The sequence below is a fragment of the Pogona vitticeps genome, chromosome 9, assembly GCF_051106095.1.
Source record: "Pogona vitticeps strain Pit_001003342236 chromosome 9, PviZW2.1, whole genome shotgun sequence".
Classification (NCBI taxonomy): Eukaryota; Metazoa; Chordata; class Lepidosauria; order Squamata; family Agamidae; genus Pogona; species Pogona vitticeps.
This window is the reverse complement of record NC_135791.1, coordinates 26,661,287-26,680,030: the sequence shown is the minus strand read 5'-3', so window position 1 is coordinate 26,680,030 and position 18,744 is coordinate 26,661,287. Positions and strand designations below refer to the sequence as shown.

Here is an 18,744-nt window from a genome sequence, read left to right as displayed (position 1 = left end):
CTGGGATTTTGATGTGAAAGAAGGGGTTTTGGGGCCAAGCAGAGCGATCTAATGGAACCTTTGGGGTGGGCTGGACCCCGAGACTCCCAGAGGGGCGCCTTGCTTTCCCATTGATGCTCTCCCCACCCCCCACCCCGAATAAAACCCTGGGGAGTTGCCCCTTCCGCCTTGCACCTGCTTTGTGAAAGGGCGGGGGGGGCCCTAGACTCCCTGCAGCCCGCAAAAAGCAATTTTTTTTTTTGCAAGCTCAAGAGAAGGGCTTTTGCAGTCACGCAAACGCCATCAGGATGAATTGCCCCTTCCCTTAAAAAAAATAAAAATAAAAATGATAATCATTCAGCCACCCTCGCCCGCCTGCCTGTCCTCTCCCCCCCTCCGGGGGTGGGTGGGCTCCACAGCTGTCAGGCGCAATTCTCTCTGGGAGTTGTGGTTCCCTGGTGGCAGCTGGCGGCATCCACTCCCGCTTGCAAAGAGCTTGCAAAGGAAGCCCGAGCGGAGGGAGAAGAAAAATAATAATGCAAAAAAAAAGTGTGTGTGTGTGGAGAGGCTGGTGCAAAAAAAAGAAAGCCCAGAGACTACATTCCCCATGGTGCACTGGGGCTCAAAGGAGCTGGCCTGTGATTGGGCCCCCCCTCCCTGCAAGCTGTTGGAGAATGAATAAAATTGTACAGTATATTCTGATGTGAGAGGTAAAAAAAAAATCAAGAAAAGAAAGAAAGAAAAGAAAAAGGGGGGGAAGGAATTTTCTGCTCTTCCAACCAGCCCAGGCAGGCTGAGGGATTTGCATACGGTGTCAAAATGGCCACAGCTGTGCACAGACCTATCAAATGGTGAGTGAGTGCCCCACTTCTGGGGGGTGGCATGATCCCTCCCCAGCAGGCATGGGGGCAGTGATGGGAGAAGGGGAGGGGAAGGGAGGGGGATTAATGGATGCTCTTCTTCCTCCCTTCCCCCCAGCATGGATGCCCTGGGGGCTATTGCATTACCAGCTCTCCCCCCCCTTTTTCACCCCCTTTCTTCATTTAAAAAAATTATTATTATTTTTGTTTTAAATTTTGCAATGCATGGCCAGAGATGAGCCGCTTAGCCGGTCTGGCATCTGGTTCTTGCTAGGGAGGGAAAAAAGGGAGGGAGGAGGGCTCGGTAGCGGTGATGATGGTGTGGGGGGTGTGGGTGGGAGTGGGAGAGAAGGTGTGGGGGGGTGAAGGGCTGGGGGTGGGAGAGCCTGCCCGGGCTTTTTAGCACAGATGGGGGAATGCTCGCCAGACACACTTGGCGGATGGACATCTGAGGATTCCACTTATGTGTGTGTGTGTGTGTGTGTGTGTACACGTACAGCTTGCCCGGATGGCTGTGTGCCTCCTTCCCTTTGGGGAGAGACCCCAGCAGCCCTCTGCCCTTCCTGTGTGTGGCTTTGCCTGGGGGGGAGCCTGGGGGTGGGGGGTGGGGGGCTTGGCACAGAGGCAGCAGGGCTTCCAGACTTGTGTGTGAGGTCCAGGTGTAGTGATGTGCAGGTGGTGTGTGTCTGCAGGGACGCCCCCAGAGGTAGCTACCCTGAGCCCGGGGTTTGTGCTTTGTGCCAAAGACCCAGACTGACCCACGGAAGGGGAGGGGGGGCGTGGGTGGGGCGCAGATCACTTTTTAGGAGCACCAGATAACATTGCTGTTAGGAGAGGAGGGGGGGGACGACGCAGTTATCTTTTCCTCCCTCTCATGCTTATCAGGGTGCAAGAAGGAGCTAACCTCAGCCTCAGAGGTGGGGTGGGTGTGCATATTTTTTGTGTGTGTGCGTGCAAGTGCACGCACCAGAGAAGGTGCATAGCCTGTGAATTTTTTTTAAAAAAATAATTCCTGGCCTTTAAAAATTGGAGCTCTTTAAATTAAAAAAATGGGGGGGGCAGAGATAAGGGGCTCCAGGCTGTATGAAGAAGACCCCATCAGGGTTGTTAAGGCCTGTCAGGTTGGCAAAGGGGTGAAATGTTCTTAGTTCCCTGGGAGAGGCCCTCTGCTCATGGGCAGAAGCACTCTGCTTCTTACAGGCAGGCTGTGCTTAAAGCGTGCCGGTGGAAGATGATAAGGTCCTGCCATGAATTAAGTCCTGAATACGAGGCATGGACTGGTGGGGAAGTCTGTGTGTGTGTGTGTGTGTGTGTGTGTGTGTGTGTGTGTGTTGCCTCTTTAGTAGATATGCCAACAGGAAGAAGTTCACAAGGTGATGCTGGTCTCCGCTTCACCTGTTGGAAATGATTCATTTATACAGGTGATCTACAGGTGTAAAGTTATCCTCTCTCATCCTTGTGGCCTTTGCACTTTGGTTTTGTGAGACAGACAGACAGACAGACAGACAGGCAGGCAGGCAGGCAGGCAGGCAGGCAGGCAGGCAGGCAGGCACGCACGCACGCACACACACACACACACACACACACACACACACACACACACACACACTGGTCACCCCAACCCAGGAGGCTTGTTTGATTCTGTCCCCTGTCCTGATCTGGGGCCGAGGTTTTCTTCTGCTGGGGGTTCTCGCTGCCACCCGTTCAGCCGGGGGGGGGGGGGGCTGGCCTGATTCTCTCCACCTCCCAAGGCCCGGAGGATGAGGAGAGTTTCCTGGCTAGGATGGTCACGATGCCCGTAGTATCTTTTATTGTTTTGTGGGCAAGGGGATTTCAGCCAGGGTGCCTCAGAGTGACAGCCCTGCCAGAGGATCAAGTGCCAGACAAAGGGTGGGGAGGGTTAGGGGGTTCAAAGTCCAGCTCAGCCACGGAAACCCTCTGGGGGTTGAATGGGTTGAACGGCTCTTTGAACACCTGATGCTTTAGAGCTGCTGTAAGTGAGCAGATAGACCCTCAAATTCCCTGATCCGCATGACAGCTGAAGGCACATTCGTCCTGAATGGACCGCTCTTTTCCCTCCTGGCTTTCTTTCTGAAAGCAAAAGCTGGTTGGGTCCTTCCTTTCTTGCTTCTGTTTGCACCTGAGTTGAAGGATGCTTTATCTAGAGAGAGTCTGCTTTGGTGTTGAGCATCTCACTGTGGTGGCAGAGCTGAATTGTTTGATTCTTTGGTGAATTATAACCAGCTTCTGGCTCATTTCCAAGCGGTTGATTTTGATGTAATTCCACATCTGGGAGTTTTGTAGATGACATTTTTGGTCTCCCTAATGGCATGGAGTTCTCCGTATCTCATCTATGATTCTTATCTCCTGGGCTAAATAAAACACACACACACACAGCCGCTGATGCAGTTAGCAATTCAAGAACATTTCAGTGGCAAACAAGTTCTGCTGAAATTGACTTGAGATTTGTCTGTGTCAGTCTTTTTCAAGCAAACACCCTGAGATCTAACAAGTATTAGGGCGGTCTAAAATGGGGTGGCCTTTAAGGGTCCTGAAGACTCCTGGCGGTTATTGAAATTGGCCTGAATCCTATTGAAAACCTTTGGGAAGGGTGGCAGGTGTCTGTACTGCCAGGGGTTTTTAAGTGGTGCAAAAGAAAATGGCACAAGAGTAGAACCCTTGAAGTCATCCAGAGGAATCTGAGACACAACACAAGAATTCAGATCAAGGCAGCAAGGAGAGTGAAACAGAAAACACATCGGACGGAAAATTGCTTGAAATGAAATAATAGGCTAGAGGAAGGAAGGAAGGAATTGAAATGAAGGAAGGCAGGAGAGACAAGCAAAGTTAGGGGTGATGTTGATTTTCAGCCCCTGTTGAGAAATGCACCTTTCTCCTTTACAGCCTGGGTGAAGATTTCTACCGGGAAGCCATCGAGCACTGTCGGAGCTATAACGCCCGGCTGTGTGCGGAACGCAGCATGCGCCTGCCCTTCCTGGACTCGCAGACGGGGGTGGCCCAGAACAATTGCTACATCTGGATGGAGAAGACCCACCGGGGCCCAGGTGCGGGGGCTACTGTGCCGGCGGCTGTATGAGGCATGCCCCTGGCGCTAGGCGCTGTACATGGAGCTGACCGTTCCCCAGAGGCCTTGTACTTCATCGCTTCCTGCCCAGAGAAGGGGGTTGAGGGGTGCATTGGAAGTGGGAGCTCTGCATGGAGGGCAGAGAGTAGACGGAACCGGAGAGGCAGAAAATGTGGACTTCATAAGGACTAGGAGCTTGAAGGTGACATGAGAAGAGACAGGCGGGGAGGGAGAGTTGTCACACCTTTGGCTTCTTTCTCATCAGATAGTGATGTATCTAGAATCATAAAACCAGAGCATAATGGAGTTGGAAGGGGCCCCGTAAGGCCATCCAGTCCAACCCCTTGCTCAAGTCAGGAATTCAAGTCAAAGCAGACCCCTTTGTCCCTTTGGTTCTACTCCGAACGGGAGGACCCAACGCAGTGGGTGTGAATCCTAACAGAGGAGATGTTGATTAAGCGGGAGGAGGCACAGCCTGCTGGCTAAGAGCTATCTGGCAGTGGAAGGGGCTCCCTTGAAGGGCAGTGGCTGGCTGACCAGGGGGAGGTATTTTAAACAGCGGCGGGATGGCTCTCGGTCCGAGGCCTTTGAGCGGTGGGTTCCTTCTTTGGCCTGGGGCTGGGCTGGGCTGGTTGACCCTACAACCCTGTGATCCCTGCAGGGCTGGCTCCTGGCCAGATCTACACCTACCCGGCGCGTTGCTGGCGTAAGAAGAGGCGGCTCAACATACTGGAGGACCCGCGACTTCGGCCGTGCGAGTTCAAAATCGGTAAGAAGGGGGCAAGCCTGGAAGCGTTCAGGGGGAGTGGGGCCTGGGCAGGCAGGCGGGTGGGAGGGAGACTGGGCTAATCTTGTAGGGATTTCTCCCCCCCCCCCCAGGGGGAAAGACAGAGACAAAGGTCCCAGGAAAGAGGATCCGGCGTGCTGGGTGTCGTGTGTACAGGATGACTTAAGCAGAATCCAGCCGGTTTAAGACACCACGGCTCCCAGCCTTTGGGTTTCATAGGAGGCAGCTGCAGCGGGTATCTTAAAAGGGGGCATGGAAAGGGAACATTTCAGCAGAGGGAGCCTGTCCCGTTAGCACACGCCGCTGAAACCGTTTAGCCTGACTATTCAAGGTGCAGGAGCCCTGCGGACTTTTTCATGTGGCTGCCACCTCGGGCTCCTTGTTCTGCGTCTGGGGTGGCTCAGTGGCGACCCACCGCCCAGCACGGTGTTGGCCCCATTGTTCCAGGGCAACCAGGGGCGTGAAGGGAGACCCTACAGAAGCTGTGCTAGAGTTCAGCCGAGTTCATTATTCCGGTCACAGATTGCAAGCCCAGCCAAGCGGCCCAGTGCTTTAAACAGAGCTTGGGGGACTACAAGTCCCGTTGGCCACCCTGGCTTGGGGATTCTGGGACCTGGAGTCCAAAAGAGAGAGAGTAACATTTGCAAATGAGAGCCCTTGCTTTGAATATAGAAGGCCTCCAGGAGCTGAGCCAGTGGGTTTTTTTTCCCGTTTTTCGATCCTGTTGTGAACTTCCTTGGTTCCTGATCTTGGGAGAAAGGCTGTTTGGTCAGAAAGAAGAAAGGGTGAAACACACGCTACTGCAGATTGTGGTCTTAGAGGCTGACCGCGTGGCGTCTGGGAGAGCCTCTTAGGGAGATGGCAGGCCAGGGCATAAGTGCCCTGGACCCCAGCAGGATGAATGCTGCCATTTGCTCCCTCCTCTTTTTCTTTTTTCTTTTAAAATAAACAATTAACCTCAGAGGGGCTGAGCAACGGCAGGGTGACAGACCATAATTTTCTTATTTGCCCCTGACCAAGAGATAACCCTTTTCTATTAGAGAGCAGGGCTTGTTCCTGCTGAGCATCCGGGAGGCAAACACAAACTCTATTTCAAGGCCTCGGGTCTTGTCTTAGGATTTGAGCTGGGAATGCAAAATACTCTCCCTTCTAAATCAGGGGTTAGGGTTAGGGTCTGGAGGGCCGTGTGCATCCCGAAAGTCGAAGCAGTTGTCATCTTGGAGTGGTAGAGAAGAGAAACATGACATGAGGAAGTGGTGATCTTTAGGAAGGTTGACAAGGTATGACTTTTTAAAGTGGCTCATAATATGGTTTAATTTATTGTGGTGGCTTAACCGTTAGCAGATTTTTATTGTGGTGGTTTAACAGTTTAAGCCACTACAATAAATTTGTCGGGGAGGGCCCCGTTTTGTTTTACTTGATTTTAATGATTTTACAGTCGAATGTGTTTTTACTTGTTCCTAGGTTTTATGCTGGTTGTTAGCTGCCCTGAGCACTTCCTAGCAGTGGAGGGTGGCTAGAAATTTAACAGCAACAACACAACAATTGGTCTCTTTGGGGTTTGGTGGGAGGAGAGGAGGCAATACCCAATGTTTTAAATAAACCATCATCACAATCATCAGTAACTGGACTGTTGAGGGTGTAAGCGGCATCATCATCTCCTCCCTGCAACCCACAGATTGTGAGCCACCCCTGAAGAAAGAAGGGGGGCTGCCCGAGGGGCCAGTCCTGGAAGCCTTGCTGTGTGCTGAGACCGGAGACAAAAAGCCGGAGCTGAAGGAGGAGGAGCTGAATTTGGACTGTCCGGTGAGAGGAATAAAAAGACACACACACACACCAGGCCTGGCCCCTTCTCTGAGAAATTGCCCAGGACTGTTCTCAGATACCCTCTCCTCCTTTAAAAAAAAGCAAGCCAGGCTTCATTAGGGGGTAATGCAGGACAATGGAGGTTCATGATTCCGATTCCAGAGGGGCAGTGAATGGGCTCCAGGTTTTAGTCCAGACTCTGCAAGGTGCTGAAGCCCATTCTCTCCCCCACCATTCCCTCAAAAGCTTCAGAACCTTGGACAGCTCTTTCAAAGCTGAGAATAAAAACCTGGAGTGGATTCATTGCCAACACAGCACTGGAGTCGCTTGGCGGGGTTGTGTGTGTGGCAGATTCACCGCCTACCAGCTTCCTATTCAGCTGCTGCCTTCTAAAAGGGCTCCAGCGTCCTGGGTTCAAATCTCATCAACGCACAGCCTTGCCAAGGCAGCACTGGGCCAGCTATTCTCACATGTGGCTCTTTCTTGGTGGCGGATTATCAGTCCAAAACTGGTGGCTTGGGGGAGGGGAGAGCCTACCCTCCAGGGAGGATGCAAAGATTGCTGGAGGAAGAGATCTCGGGCTTAGCCGCTGCTCCTCCTCAGGAGGTTCTCCCTGCGCTTAACTCCACCGCCTGCACCTCACTCTCTGCTTCCCTCTTGGGTCTGTCGCAGAAGGCGCCAATTGGGGAATTCCTGCATGATCTGGACACTGATGAGTTGGAGGATGATATGCCACGACGTAAGAACAAAGCCAAAAGCAAGGTGTGTCCAGTACCTGTGCACACATCCCTGTGCGCACACTCTCTTTCTCTCTTACGTATCTACTGACATGTTTACGTCTAAAGCCAAAATGTTTTGCTTTAACACTTGTTTGTTTGTTTCTCTTACAAGTGTGTGCATATTTTAGTGATTAGCTGCATCCTTCAGAGGGATCCTAAAAAAGGTTGACATGGTGCAATAAATCATTTCCATTTTTCTCTCTCTCCTGCATTTGGTTAGCAAAAAATGTTCATACATAAATCCAGGCCCCTGCTCAGAGATGGATCCTTCCCATACCACTCCTTTAACAAGAAATGTTCCCTGTGATACTTAAATGGAGCCTCCAGGGCCGGAGACAGTCTACCTCCATACCCCCCAGGGTTAGGGGTCCTGCAAAGAAGAGCAGATGATGTCCTTTTGGCCTTTCTCAGAGGCTGGTTCTATTGAAAACCAGGTCTGGGCAGATCAACCTTCAGGCTGCCTTGCAAGGCTCTTCTGAAGGTGCTCAGTGACATTGATGGGAAGGCCATCCTGGCCCTGGAGAGTGTGAAATAGGGGAAGGGTCAGCTGGAGGAAGGAAACCCCCCTTACCCGGAGTCTGACGCTCATTCTCATTCCCAATTTCCTTCCCTCCCCCTTGCGGAAAGAGCTTCTTCGCAGGAGGGGCAGAAGATAAGAGGGTCCCAGCTGATGTGTACAGTGGCAGGAAATAAGGTGAGGTCCAGATGGACCTTGCCTCCCCCCCACACACAAAGATTATGCAAATTTCCTCTTCTTTGCACACATTTGCCTGCTGGCCCTTCTCCTCCCCCTTTTCTCTTTTTGACCCCCCACTTTTATATGCTGGATAGCAATTTCCAGAGAAGCAGCTGGCAGAATTAATGGTGAAAAGAGCAGGGGGAAAAACACACAGCAGAGAGAAAATAAGAATGAGAAGGAGAAAAGCAATATATTTTGGCATTTTAAAGATTGGCAGGTTTATTTCAGGGTGAGCTTTCATGGCTAAACATCTTCAGACACAAGGAATGGAAATGAATCAAATAAATCTATTGTCATTGTAAGTACAGTATATACATAGTATACACATGCACTGAAATTCATACAGACACCCAAAGACCAGACCCACATGCACACACACACAAAATCCCCAAACTCTTTCCACCCACTAAAATATGTGCCTGATGTATTTATGTGTATTCTCATAGCCAGGTAAGAGGATACAGACAATAGTCTGAGACATGAGTACCACTGAGCATGCGTAAAGTGCTGTTCCGAAGTAGCCCACCCCTCCCTCCTCAAATTAAGGGAAGAGACCATGTATAGGAGAGGGGGGACCTGCAGGCAAATAAATGCCTGGACAGCTGTCTTTTTTGGGGTTTGTCTTGGCTTCTACGGAAGGTCAACAGCCCGACAGGAGAGTCTAAAAAGGATACACCGGCGATATTTGAATGTCTAATACAGCCTCTCTGTTGTTCTGGCATTTGACAACTATTCTGTTACTTATTTTATTTATTCAAAATATTCATAAGCCTGCCTTGTATTGCAGTTTCTCAGGACGGGTTTCAGAGCCAGGCAAGACAACGTAAAACTGTACGATCTTTAAAACAATTTCAGGTTAAAACAGTTTAAGGTGCATAGCATTAAGGCATGAAACAGTTGTGTTAAAAGCTGCACAGGCTAAGATCTCCAACCCTCAAAGCTTCTAGTCAATGAGCATGTTCTGATGGGCACTGAAATAATGCTGGGGGGGGTGCCAGTTGACCCTTCTAAGAGGGTCTCCCTTCCTCTCTTCTCTCTTCCTGGCTTGGCTTTCTCTGCCGTCCCCACCCAGCCATCTTTCCTGCCCCTAATCCCCTTCCAAAGCACTTAAAATAGATCAGCTCTATTTAGGGTCGACAGCAGTTCAAACCATATTCCTCAATTCTAGATAAGAAGGTTAAAAAAAAAAAAAACACACACCGAGGACTGATTTTCACAGTGCTGCATGCTCAGTCAGAATTTCCCTTTTGCCCGTTTCCTCAGGCAGCTCCTCTGGTCTTTCTTTCTTTCTTTCTTTCTTTCTTTCTTTCTTTCTTTCTTTCTTTCTTTCTTTCTTTCTTTCTTTCTTTCTTTCTTTCTTTCTTTCTTTATTTATTTATTTATTTATTTATTTATTTATTTATTTATTTATTTATTTATTTATTTGACTTATATGGCGCCCACACTACTCGAAGGTCTCTGGGCGGCTTACAACATTTAAAATACAATAAAAAGGCAAAATAATTAAAATGCAATTAAAAATATATAGTCTAAAAATTGCCATCGGACCCACCTTGTGAAGGTTCGGCCGAATCGCCCTGCAGCTTAGCTCACGCCTTGCAAAGCTGAGCCCCCCAATCTTTCCCAGTGTAAAAGGAAGCTCAGATCTTAAGAGTGGAGGTCTTCATTTTGCAGCCAACCTCTTCCTGAGTTTACTTGTCGGATTCTAGCAATGAATCCTCTCATGAAAAAGTTAAAAGAGAGCGTGGTGGTAACCAAAGCAAAAAAGAGGAGATGCTGAGACGGGAAGGCCGGTCTTGGGGTGCCGGAGGGCACCATGGCAGGTAGAGGCCCTCAATGACGTTAGTCCTGAAATTTAGGAGAGGGAAAGGGTTAATGTTGGAGCACCCGCTCGGATGGTTTTGTGGAAATAGGGCCTCCGGGGGATGCAGGGAGGAGCAAAGCATCCTTCAGCCAGGGCTGAGCCCTGCATTAACAAGCTAAACGTTGCAGGCAGAAACCCAAACTCCACAAAAAAGGGTTTAATGGACGCAGGGCATTGAAAGGGATGCCAGTGAACTTTGGAACTTGGGCTTAGGATCCCAAAGGTGCTCCTGTTCTCATCCTTCCTCCCACCCTCTGCGCCCACGAGGTCTAGAAAACTGCTTTTCTTTCAAAACCAAAAGCAGCGTTTGCAGAGGATGGCAGAGTGTCGGCCTCACTGCTTTTCTTCCCCTTCCCCCCCCTCCCCAGGCCTACGGGATCGGAGGGCTTCGGAAGAGGCAGGACGCGGCTTTACTGGAGGATCGAGACAAGCCCTACGTCTGTGACAGTGAGTCGGCCTTGAGTGGGAAGAGTTGACTTTTGGGCTGCATCTGGCCTCTGAAATCTAAGGAAGAGGGCGGCAGGATGAGTTCCACTCGATGAAGGGCCCCCGAGGCAGAGAGAGGTTACAGAAAAGAGTCGTTTTGCCCCAAAGTCTTTGGGAAGCGGGGTGTAAGAAGACGGGAGGTGCTCTGATTTGAAGTCTTATTTGGGGATCGGACTCAGGGATCCAACCTTCATGGTGCAGAAAAATTGTCCAGAAATTGAAGCCACTTCTCTGGCAGAGATGATAAGTTCTTCTTGTCAGGCTCGGCCTCTTACGGTCTCTGTAGCAAAGGGTCTGGGATTTTTACAATCTGCCTCTTTGGTAGGCATGGATGAGGGGGCCGAGTTTTGCTTTCAGCAGATATTCTAATAGGATGCCTGATTATTTTTACAGAGTCCCCCCCCCCACTCCTCCCTTTGATGGATGCCGTTATGTTTTGAGAGCTGTCGGCAACCCTCCCTCCCGCCCCATCAGCCGTCCTCTTTCCCTAGCATCCTCCCACGGGACAAACACTTGTGCCGCAGATGAACCAGTGCTTGTGCACACTCGGAAAAGCCTTTCTGACCCATCGCTCAGGAGAGGAAAAGCCCCTTGGCTGGCGGGTTGGCTGGCTAGTATTCTTCTCCTGCCTCTCCATTTTGTTCTGTCTTATTCTGCTTTTAGAGGGGAGGCGGTGTGTGTGTGTGTGTGTGTGTGTGTGTGTGTTGGGGGGCTGGGGGGCAGTCAGTTGATCGCCCTGGATGCCGCGCTCCGGGTGCACCTCTGGTTTCCTTTTTCTCCTTCCAGTTTGTGGAAAGCGATACAAGAATCGCCCGGGACTGAGCTATCACTACACACACACGCACCTGGCCGAGGAAGAAGGCGAGGAAGGCCCCGAACGGCACACTCTGCCCTTCCATCGCAAGAACAACCACAAACGTGAGTTGGCGCTCGCTCGGCAGGTGGTTCTCGGTGCAGAAAGCCCAGCCTCCGGGTTGCGTAGAAAACCGGCGTGCGTTTCTTTGTGAAGGCGTGTCGTGATACGGATCTACCCTAACGGGTTGTTGTGCAGGTATTGCTGCAAGACCAGGTACGTGCAGGAGCGTGAACAGGCAGAAACACTGTGTATATAAATTCCACGAATGCCATGATGCTGATGGTTAGGAGGGTGATGATGATTCCGCTCGGGTTGGGAAGAGAAGGTCGCTCGTGGATGAGGCTCTTGCTTCCTACACAGAAGGTTCCGGAGTCTTCCTCTGGGGCTGCGCTTCCCCGCCTTGGGTACCCAGATGTTTTTGGACTACAACGCCCAGAAACCCCCATCAGCACATCAGAGTAAAGAAGAGTTTCCCAAACCGAAGGCTGGAAACCACCTGCTCTCTGCGAAGGACCGTTCTCTGCCCCGTGTGCTGGTGGGCAAATCGCTGCCCGATCCCCATAGAGGTGGGCAAGATACGGGCCCAAAGTGGCCGGTGGCCCAAAAGACCAGTTTATGTGGCCCTCAAGCTCTCCCGAGCCACCTCTTTTCCTGCCAAAAATCAGCGCCTGAATCTTTGCTTCCAAAACTGGTGCCATTCTTGCTTTCCTGGGACCACCTTGAATCTTTTCACACCCAATGACTCTTCATTTCTACAATATCGTTACTTTATTTAATTTTTTAAGTGCATTTCCTCCAGTGAAAAGGCAGTGCATGGAGCTCTCCTTCTCATCACTTTATCTTTGACAACAGCCCAGTGAGGCAGGCCAGGTTGATAGAAAGAGTGAGGGGGGGGAGGGAGGGAGCAGCCCAAGTTCACCTAGTGAGATTGAGAGTCAACTGAGGATTTGAACCCAGATCACCAAGTCGTGGTCTGACCTTGTAACTGCTACACCAAAGGGTCTCTCATTTTCAAAATGGGAGGTGAAATTCTGGTCCCTTCTGATCTGTTTTTTTTGGGGGGGCATTTCGGGTGGCCTGAGTGACCTGCGGAGATCCACGGGGTGGAAAAGCAGCCTCGACGTGTCTCCAGGGTGGCTCTTCCGTGGCCTGGGGGGACCCGTGGCTCGGATCCAGGATGGAAGGCAGCCACCGACGAGGGGCTTCCTCATCCAGGGCACTCGAGCAGCAGCCTTTCAGAAACCAAAAAGCCCAACACGAATGAACGCCCTTCGAGAAGACGTTTCTGTGTCTCTCCAGCTTCGTAGCAGCCTTGTTTTTCCGGCTGTATCTTATTTTGTAGAATTCCTGGCCTTCCGTGCACAGACTTAAAGGAACTGTCAGATCAAAAGGCAATTACGGTTTTCTCCAGCTCTCTCTCTCTCCCCCCCCCCAATTCTCTCCAAAGGAGGTGGTGGCCCTTCTGTTCTCCTCGGCCCTCCACATACCCACCCAGTGCCGAGTGAGGGGCTTCTGTTAGAAGATCCCACTCCCCCCCCATCGGATAGGGATGGTTGCCGTAGCAACTCGGAGGGCAGAGTTGGCAGGTGTAGTACGTCTCACGCCAGGAGGGGGTCCAAGCAGTGTGTCCCCACCCGTGCTGGTGAAGCATTCCTATGGGTGGGGGGGTGCAATTCTCTCTCCCCCCCCCACGCTTGCCCGCCTGCCCGAAAAGGCACACTTTGAATTCTGGGTTACAAAGAGGGTGCATTAGGAAGAGGATGGGTCTCTCTCTCTCTCTCTCTCTCTCTGTATATTTGTGTGTGTGTGTGTGTGTGTAATGGAAATCTGAGCTCTTCTCTGCTCAGAGGACATGTGTGTGTTTGTGTGTGTGTTTGTGTGTGAGTATGTGTGTGCACGCGCGCCCATGTACAGCTAGCTCTCCAGGAACTGGCGTGTGTCTCTTGAGCAGCCCCAGAGAGCAGAGCTGGCTGTTGTGCGTCTGAGCCCACCTGCCCTGTGCCTGTGTGGGAAAAGGAAATGAAACCCCCTCCTGCTATGGATGGGCACGGGGAGTGTGATCCTCCTTCCTCCGTCCTTTTTTTTGGGGGGGAGGGGGAGCCCCAGAATACATATGGGTCGCAATCCAGAAGTCTGCTGGATGAAGTTGTGCCAAGGGGCGATCGGGGGGGGGGGGTGTTGCGCCAAATGCCCTGTGCCAGGCCTGGCAGAGAGAGGGAGGAGGGAGGGGGCCTGTGCAAGTTGAATGGAGCTGGATTCCCCCCCCCAGTTTTTGAGAGGGAGGGGGCAAAGCTAGCAAGAGAAAGGTGCTGCGCAGGGTGGGTGGGTGTCTGTGTGCAGACGGATGGGAAGCCAACCTTGCCTGGATCATCCGGCCCCACAAAGCCGGGTGTGCATGGAGGGGGGGGGGAAGCAAGAGAGTCCTCCATCACCCCCTCTCCCAACGAACACATCCCATCCCTTTTCTAGTCAGTTACCATGGCGACCGGCACATGCTGATAGAGTAGCATCCGCACAAAGGAAGGAGATGGGGGGAAGGGACCGAGCAGCGAACCAGAATCCCTGGAGAAATGGAGGGAGGGAGGGAGGGAGGGTGGGTGGGTGTCGGGCAGGATGCCTGGGTCCCTCCCAGGTGGAGGTTGGGGCAGGACCCAGCAGGTGGGTCTGTTTCTCTCCAGCTTGGCAATCCTGCCTCTCTCTCTCTCTCCCCCCCCCCCCCACAAGGAGGGTTACTGTTTTAAAGGCTCCCCCCCCCAGACACGCACCCTACCCAACTCTGATCTTAAATAACCACCCCCGTGCCTTCTGCTCCTAGAAATCCTTGCCTTCTTTTGCTAAATTATTTCCTTTCCTCCCCTCCATATATTCATTTCTTTGCTTGCTTGCCTGTTGATTCAGAGGTGCAGAGATATTTATAACTCAAGCCCTTTCCTGAAAACATTATTTGCTTCCCATATGATTGATCTAGATATATTCCACTTTCCCCTCTATGCTTATTTCCTCTTTTTTTTCCCCCTTTCCTTTTCCTTTTCCTTTCCTTTCCTTTTTCTTTCTTTCTTTCTTTTTTACATTTCTGGCTTTCTCCAGAGTTTTACAAAGAGCTGAACTGGGCCCCAGAGAACCAGCGCAGGCACACAGGTAAAAATTCTCCTCAGAGCAGCCCTGAGAGAGTTTGGAGGCACAGAAAGAGGAGGCAGTGAGTGGGGGTCCCCCTTGAGCAGCTCACCCACCACCCTCAGCGGGAATTGGCTAGTGCCCATGTCCTCATGGAGCCACCCCCCCTTCCTGGCCTAAGCCCACAGTTTCCTGCACTGATGAGAAATCCTCAGGGTTCTTTTTTGGTGAGGCGTTGAGCCGTGGGGCCGAGAAGAAGGATCTGATAAATACGTTCCCCCTGTTGAGGGACATTCTTCTCCTCTCCGTGCCTGGGAAGGTTTAAGCTCTGGAGCAGAAGGAGGCACAGGAAACTTCAGCTTTACATCCCTTTTTTTTTGTAATTTGGCTTGACTCGCGGAATGATTTGGAGTCAGGGGTAGGATGGAAAGAGAAGAAGGATGGAGAGATGATTAGAAACCACCCTTGCATCGGAAGGACCGCGGTATAGTCTATGGACGCATCTGTCCTCGCCTGTTAACAGGCCACCAGAGTCTTGGCTGAAAACAGGTCCTGCAAAGCCCTTTAAGGGTTAAGAAAACAGAAGGACGTTGCCCTGATGGAGAGAGGAGGGTGGCACGGAGTGTGCCCCTGGGCCCCCCTGTGATAAAGGTGTGCATAACAGGTGACACAGAGCGCCAGGTGGCCCTACAGGTAGGGCTGAAGCCTGGGACGGTGGCAGGATCAAGCCCGGTCCCCCTGGGCTGTCCGCATTTCTCTGAAGAGGGAGCAACGCCTGTCGTGTGTGAAACGTTCTTCTTGACGAGGGTTTGAAGGGCGCAGATTTAGGGTTTTGGACCGCAAACGCCAGCACGGTCGAAAGACATAAATCTGTGGACCTCTAGGGAGGATCCTGGAATGGCCGCGAGGCGGCGACGGCAAGAGGAACACAGTTCAGGGGGTCTGTGGAGCCCAGGTTTGGGACTGGGGAAATGTTTGGGGCTGGGTGGGTGGGTGGTCAGGGGTGGCGGGTGGGCCGGCCCGCCTAGCAGGGGAGGTGTTTGGCGGAATGCTCAAGAGGCCTGCGTGGCCCACCCTTGATTTCGGCCTCTCCTTGCTGTTTTACAGCTAAGAAAGCTCCGGATGGCACAGTCATACCAAACGGTTATTGTGATTTCTGTCTAGGCGGCTCCAAGAAGACCGGCTGCCCAGAAGATCTTATCTCGTGCGCAGACTGCGGCCGCTCAGGTGAGGCTCCGGCTGGGCGAGGCGGGTGCAGAAGGGGACGCGGGCTTGAGAGGGGCCTGAAGCGCGCCGGGAAACGAAGGCAGAATTGAGAGTAGCCGGGAAGAGCAGCCTCGATATTCACCTTAACCTTGGAGACGCCCTGGGGGCTTCTTGCTGGTGGAATCGGGGGGGGGGGAGGAGGCTCTTAAGGAAGAGTCCGGTGCCAGGTCACAGCGCTTCGTCGTGTCGGCTCCTCTTCAGTGTTTTAATTCCAATGGAGACAGGACTGGGGTTAATCACACCTTGGTCAGGGGAAGACTTAAATCTGTATTTTCTGGGCAGCCCAAGGGGTCACCTATGATCTGGGCATCTGCCAGCCAAACAGCCTGCCTCTTAAGTGGCCATTCTGCGCCTCCAGGGCGCTTCTGGATCGGTCGAGCTGGTGGAAGCTCAGGCCGGTCCCATAGCACACCTCTTGCCTGCTGGGGCCAGGATCCGAACAATGTATTAACCCATCAGGGCTTTGTCTTGCACTTTGGTAGCATCCGTGCTGGACTGCTACCGTGCATCGTATATGGGGCTGCCCCATCTGGGTCTTGCCCATTATGGCTTTCAGATTTGTGGTTATTATCCCAGCTAGACCTGTTAGCTGCAGGGAAGACGCTAGACCACAGAAACGGTTACACTCAATAAGTGAGGGGGCCCATGAGGCCTTCTGCAATAGGGCCTTGAAGGAGAGGCTTTCGCGGGGGGGGGCAGGCATGAGGGAGCTGCCGCCCCTTCTTGAGAGGCTCAGGGCCTCCTCTGTTTATCCCCCTCCTCCCAGGGCACCCATCCTGCCTGCAGTTCACCGTGAACATGACGGCTGCCGTCCGGACCTACCGGTGGCAATGCATCGAGTGTAAGAGCTGCAGCCTCTGTGGCACCTCAGAGAATGATGTAGGTGACTCAGCCTGCGCCCGGATCGGTTCCTCGCCCCCCCCCAGGCCCTTCTCACAGGCATGCCAAGCAAATGGCAGAAGCCCCCCCCCCCCCCGCTCTCCTCCTCTTGGCCCCTTGGCAGGGCTGAAGGTTTCCTCCCCTTGTCACCCGAGGGGAGGGGAAGGGGTGGGAGCGCGTCTGGAGGCAGGCCACGCCATCGGGAGCCTCGACACCCCTCCGGCCGGCCGTAGTAGATGACCGCTCAGCAGCGCACCTGCTTGGGGGGGCTTCCCGGGCTCATCGCTCTCCAAAGCCTGGAAGGAGCCCGAGGGGGGCGGCTTTTCCCCTGCCGGTGAACCAGGGGAGGTGATCCACCCCAGGTGGCCTTTCCAGGTGCCCTGCTAGCCAGAGGGATGGGGTGCATGGCTCCCCCCCTTGCCCCCTCCTTCTCCCCCCCCCACTTCATTTCATCATTTGAAGCCCAGCCTTTCCATCACAGTGGCTTTTCTGCCTTTCTTCTCTCTCTCTCCCCCCCCCCCACTTTCTCAGGACCAGCTACTCTTCTGTGATGACTGCGACCGAGGCTACCACATGTACTGCCTGAGCCCCCCCATGGCCGAGCCCCCTGAAGGTAAAGGGGATTCCTGATGCGGGGGAGGGGGCTGTGGCCAAAGGGAAGGCCCACCGCTCACCCTCCTGGTCTGCTTTCTCTCTCTCTCTCTCTTCCCCCCCCCCGTCCCTTGCAGGAAGCTGGAGCTGCCACCTGTGCTTGCGCCAGTTGAAGGAGAAGGCTTCCGCCTACATCACCCTGACCTAGACCAGCGCTCGAGGGCCCCTCGCCTGCCCCCCTCCCACAAAACTGCCCTGCGGCTTTCAGACTCCCCCCCTCTCTCCTCCCCCCCCCCCGGTGTTCCACTGGGGTGGCCTCGTGATCTTAGCCAGGGCAGGCCACGGAGGGGGCTGGAGGTTTTGTGTGGGCCAGCGCCCCTGGTCTGGGAAAGTTGCTGGACCTGCCAGGCACCCTCCCTCCCTCCTCCTCTTCCTCTCTTAAGGGGGCCGGGGGTGGGGTGGAGAACGATCTTACCCACCCACCCCCAAATATCCCCCTTCCCTTTGCCCCATGGCGGTAGGGAGGCCAAAAACCTGCCTTGGTCTGCTGCCTGCCGGTTTCCTCCCACCCACCCACGTTGGCACCAGAGGAGCCAAAACTCAACTCAAAGCCATATAAGCCCGGGAGGGAGGGAGGGAGGGAGGGGGGCATTTGCCCTTCTGCCCCCTGCCCTCCCTGGGCCGCCCCCCTCTTCTCGGGTGGGAAGGGGAGCCGGGCGTCCTCTCCCACCCCCATTTGAATGATGCATGTGAAATGGGTGTTCTTCTCCCCGTTCTTTTCTGGGGCCGCGGAGGACCCAGGACCCGAGGCGCCCCCAGCCTTCTGCCTAAGGTGTGCTTCAACACCGAGGAGGTTCCCACCCCTTCCATTTCTTGCCAGAGAGCTTTCGAGTCCGCTTTGGGGGGGGGGGGACAGGGGTGTGTGTGTGTGTGTGTGTGTGTGTGTTGGAGGAGAAAAGCTGAGCAGGGAAGGGTGACAGCCAGGAGGGGGAGAGGCGGCCAGGTGGCTGCGGAGAAGACAAATCCCATCTGTCCGGGAAGGGAACTGCAGTCATTTAGGCCTGTGGAAGTTGGAGAGGGGGGGGGGGGTGTCTCTCAGCTTTGTAGAAGGTTGGGGTTTTTCTTTCTTTCTTTTCAATGTTGATGGGTTTTAAAATGTAGGGAAGGGAAACAGGGAAAGTGGAGGTGGACGGGGGGTGGTGGTGGTCAAAGGCTCTCTCGCCGCCCTTCCGTGACTTGGAAGAAAATTGTGTCGGGTAGGGAAAAGGCTGCCTCCCCACCTGCCCGCCCCCAAAAAGGTTAGCTGGAGAGCGTTCCCCACCGAGCCCCACTTTGTGTTCATGGTGTTGTTCTGTTGCCTGCATCTTTAATGTGCTTGAACTGTTCCGTGCATTAAATGTGGTCTAAATTACAACCACTGCTTCTGGACTCCTGCTTCTTCCGCCAGGGGTGATCTCCCCCAGCACACGCACACACACGCACACCGTCCTCACTTTATGGGTTGGGGAGATGGGAGCAGGGTGGTAGGGATCCTTTAGGACCTGCTGGCTGCAAAGAAATGGAGAGTTGTCCACACTGCCACATGCAGGAAGCATCCTTTTGTAGCCTACGGCTGTTGCCATGACAACAGGATGGAAAAGGGAGGGAGGGATG

The 18,744-nt window shown here is 53.2% G+C and overlaps 1 protein-coding gene across 4 annotated transcripts; it reads left to right on the top strand.

Annotated features, from left to right (window-relative positions):
- Positions 1–320: 320 nt before the first annotated feature.
- On the top strand, positions 321–18,505 carry DPF1 (double PHD fingers 1). 4 transcript variants are annotated; one of them, XM_020787273.3, is made up of 12 exons: positions 321–830; positions 3,744–3,904; positions 4,586–4,693; positions 6,390–6,517; positions 7,190–7,279; positions 10,268–10,346; positions 11,172–11,303; positions 14,329–14,379; positions 15,463–15,582; positions 16,388–16,500; positions 17,032–17,113; positions 17,229–18,505. In XM_020787273.3, the coding sequence occupies exons 1-12, from the start codon at positions 799–801 to the stop codon at positions 17,297–17,299; spliced, it is 1,167 nt and encodes a 388-aa protein (XP_020642932.1). In that variant the 5' UTR covers positions 321–798; the 3' UTR covers positions 17,300–18,505. The 4 variants fall into 4 exon arrangements, with proteins under 4 accessions (XP_020642932.1, XP_020642934.1, XP_020642933.1 ...); XM_020787275.3 differs by having other exon boundaries at positions 323–830; positions 15,520–15,582; XM_020787274.3 differs by lacking the exon at positions 14,329–14,379 and having other exon boundaries at positions 327–830.
- The last annotated feature ends 239 nt before the right edge of the window (positions 18,506–18,744 follow it).

Excerpts from the sequence above, each read along its gene's own strand:
- DPF1 (XM_020787273.3), top strand. The coding sequence starts at position 799 with ATGGCCACAGCTGTGCACAGACCTATCAAATG. Across the intron at positions 7,280-10,267 it reads AGAACAAAGCCAAAAGCAAG|GCCTACGGGATCGGAGGGCT; the intron begins GTGTGTCCAGTA and ends CCCCCTCCCCAG. Across the intron at positions 15,583-16,387 it reads CGCAGACTGCGGCCGCTCAG|GGCACCCATCCTGCCTGCAG; the intron begins GTGAGGCTCCGG and ends CCCTCCTCCCAG.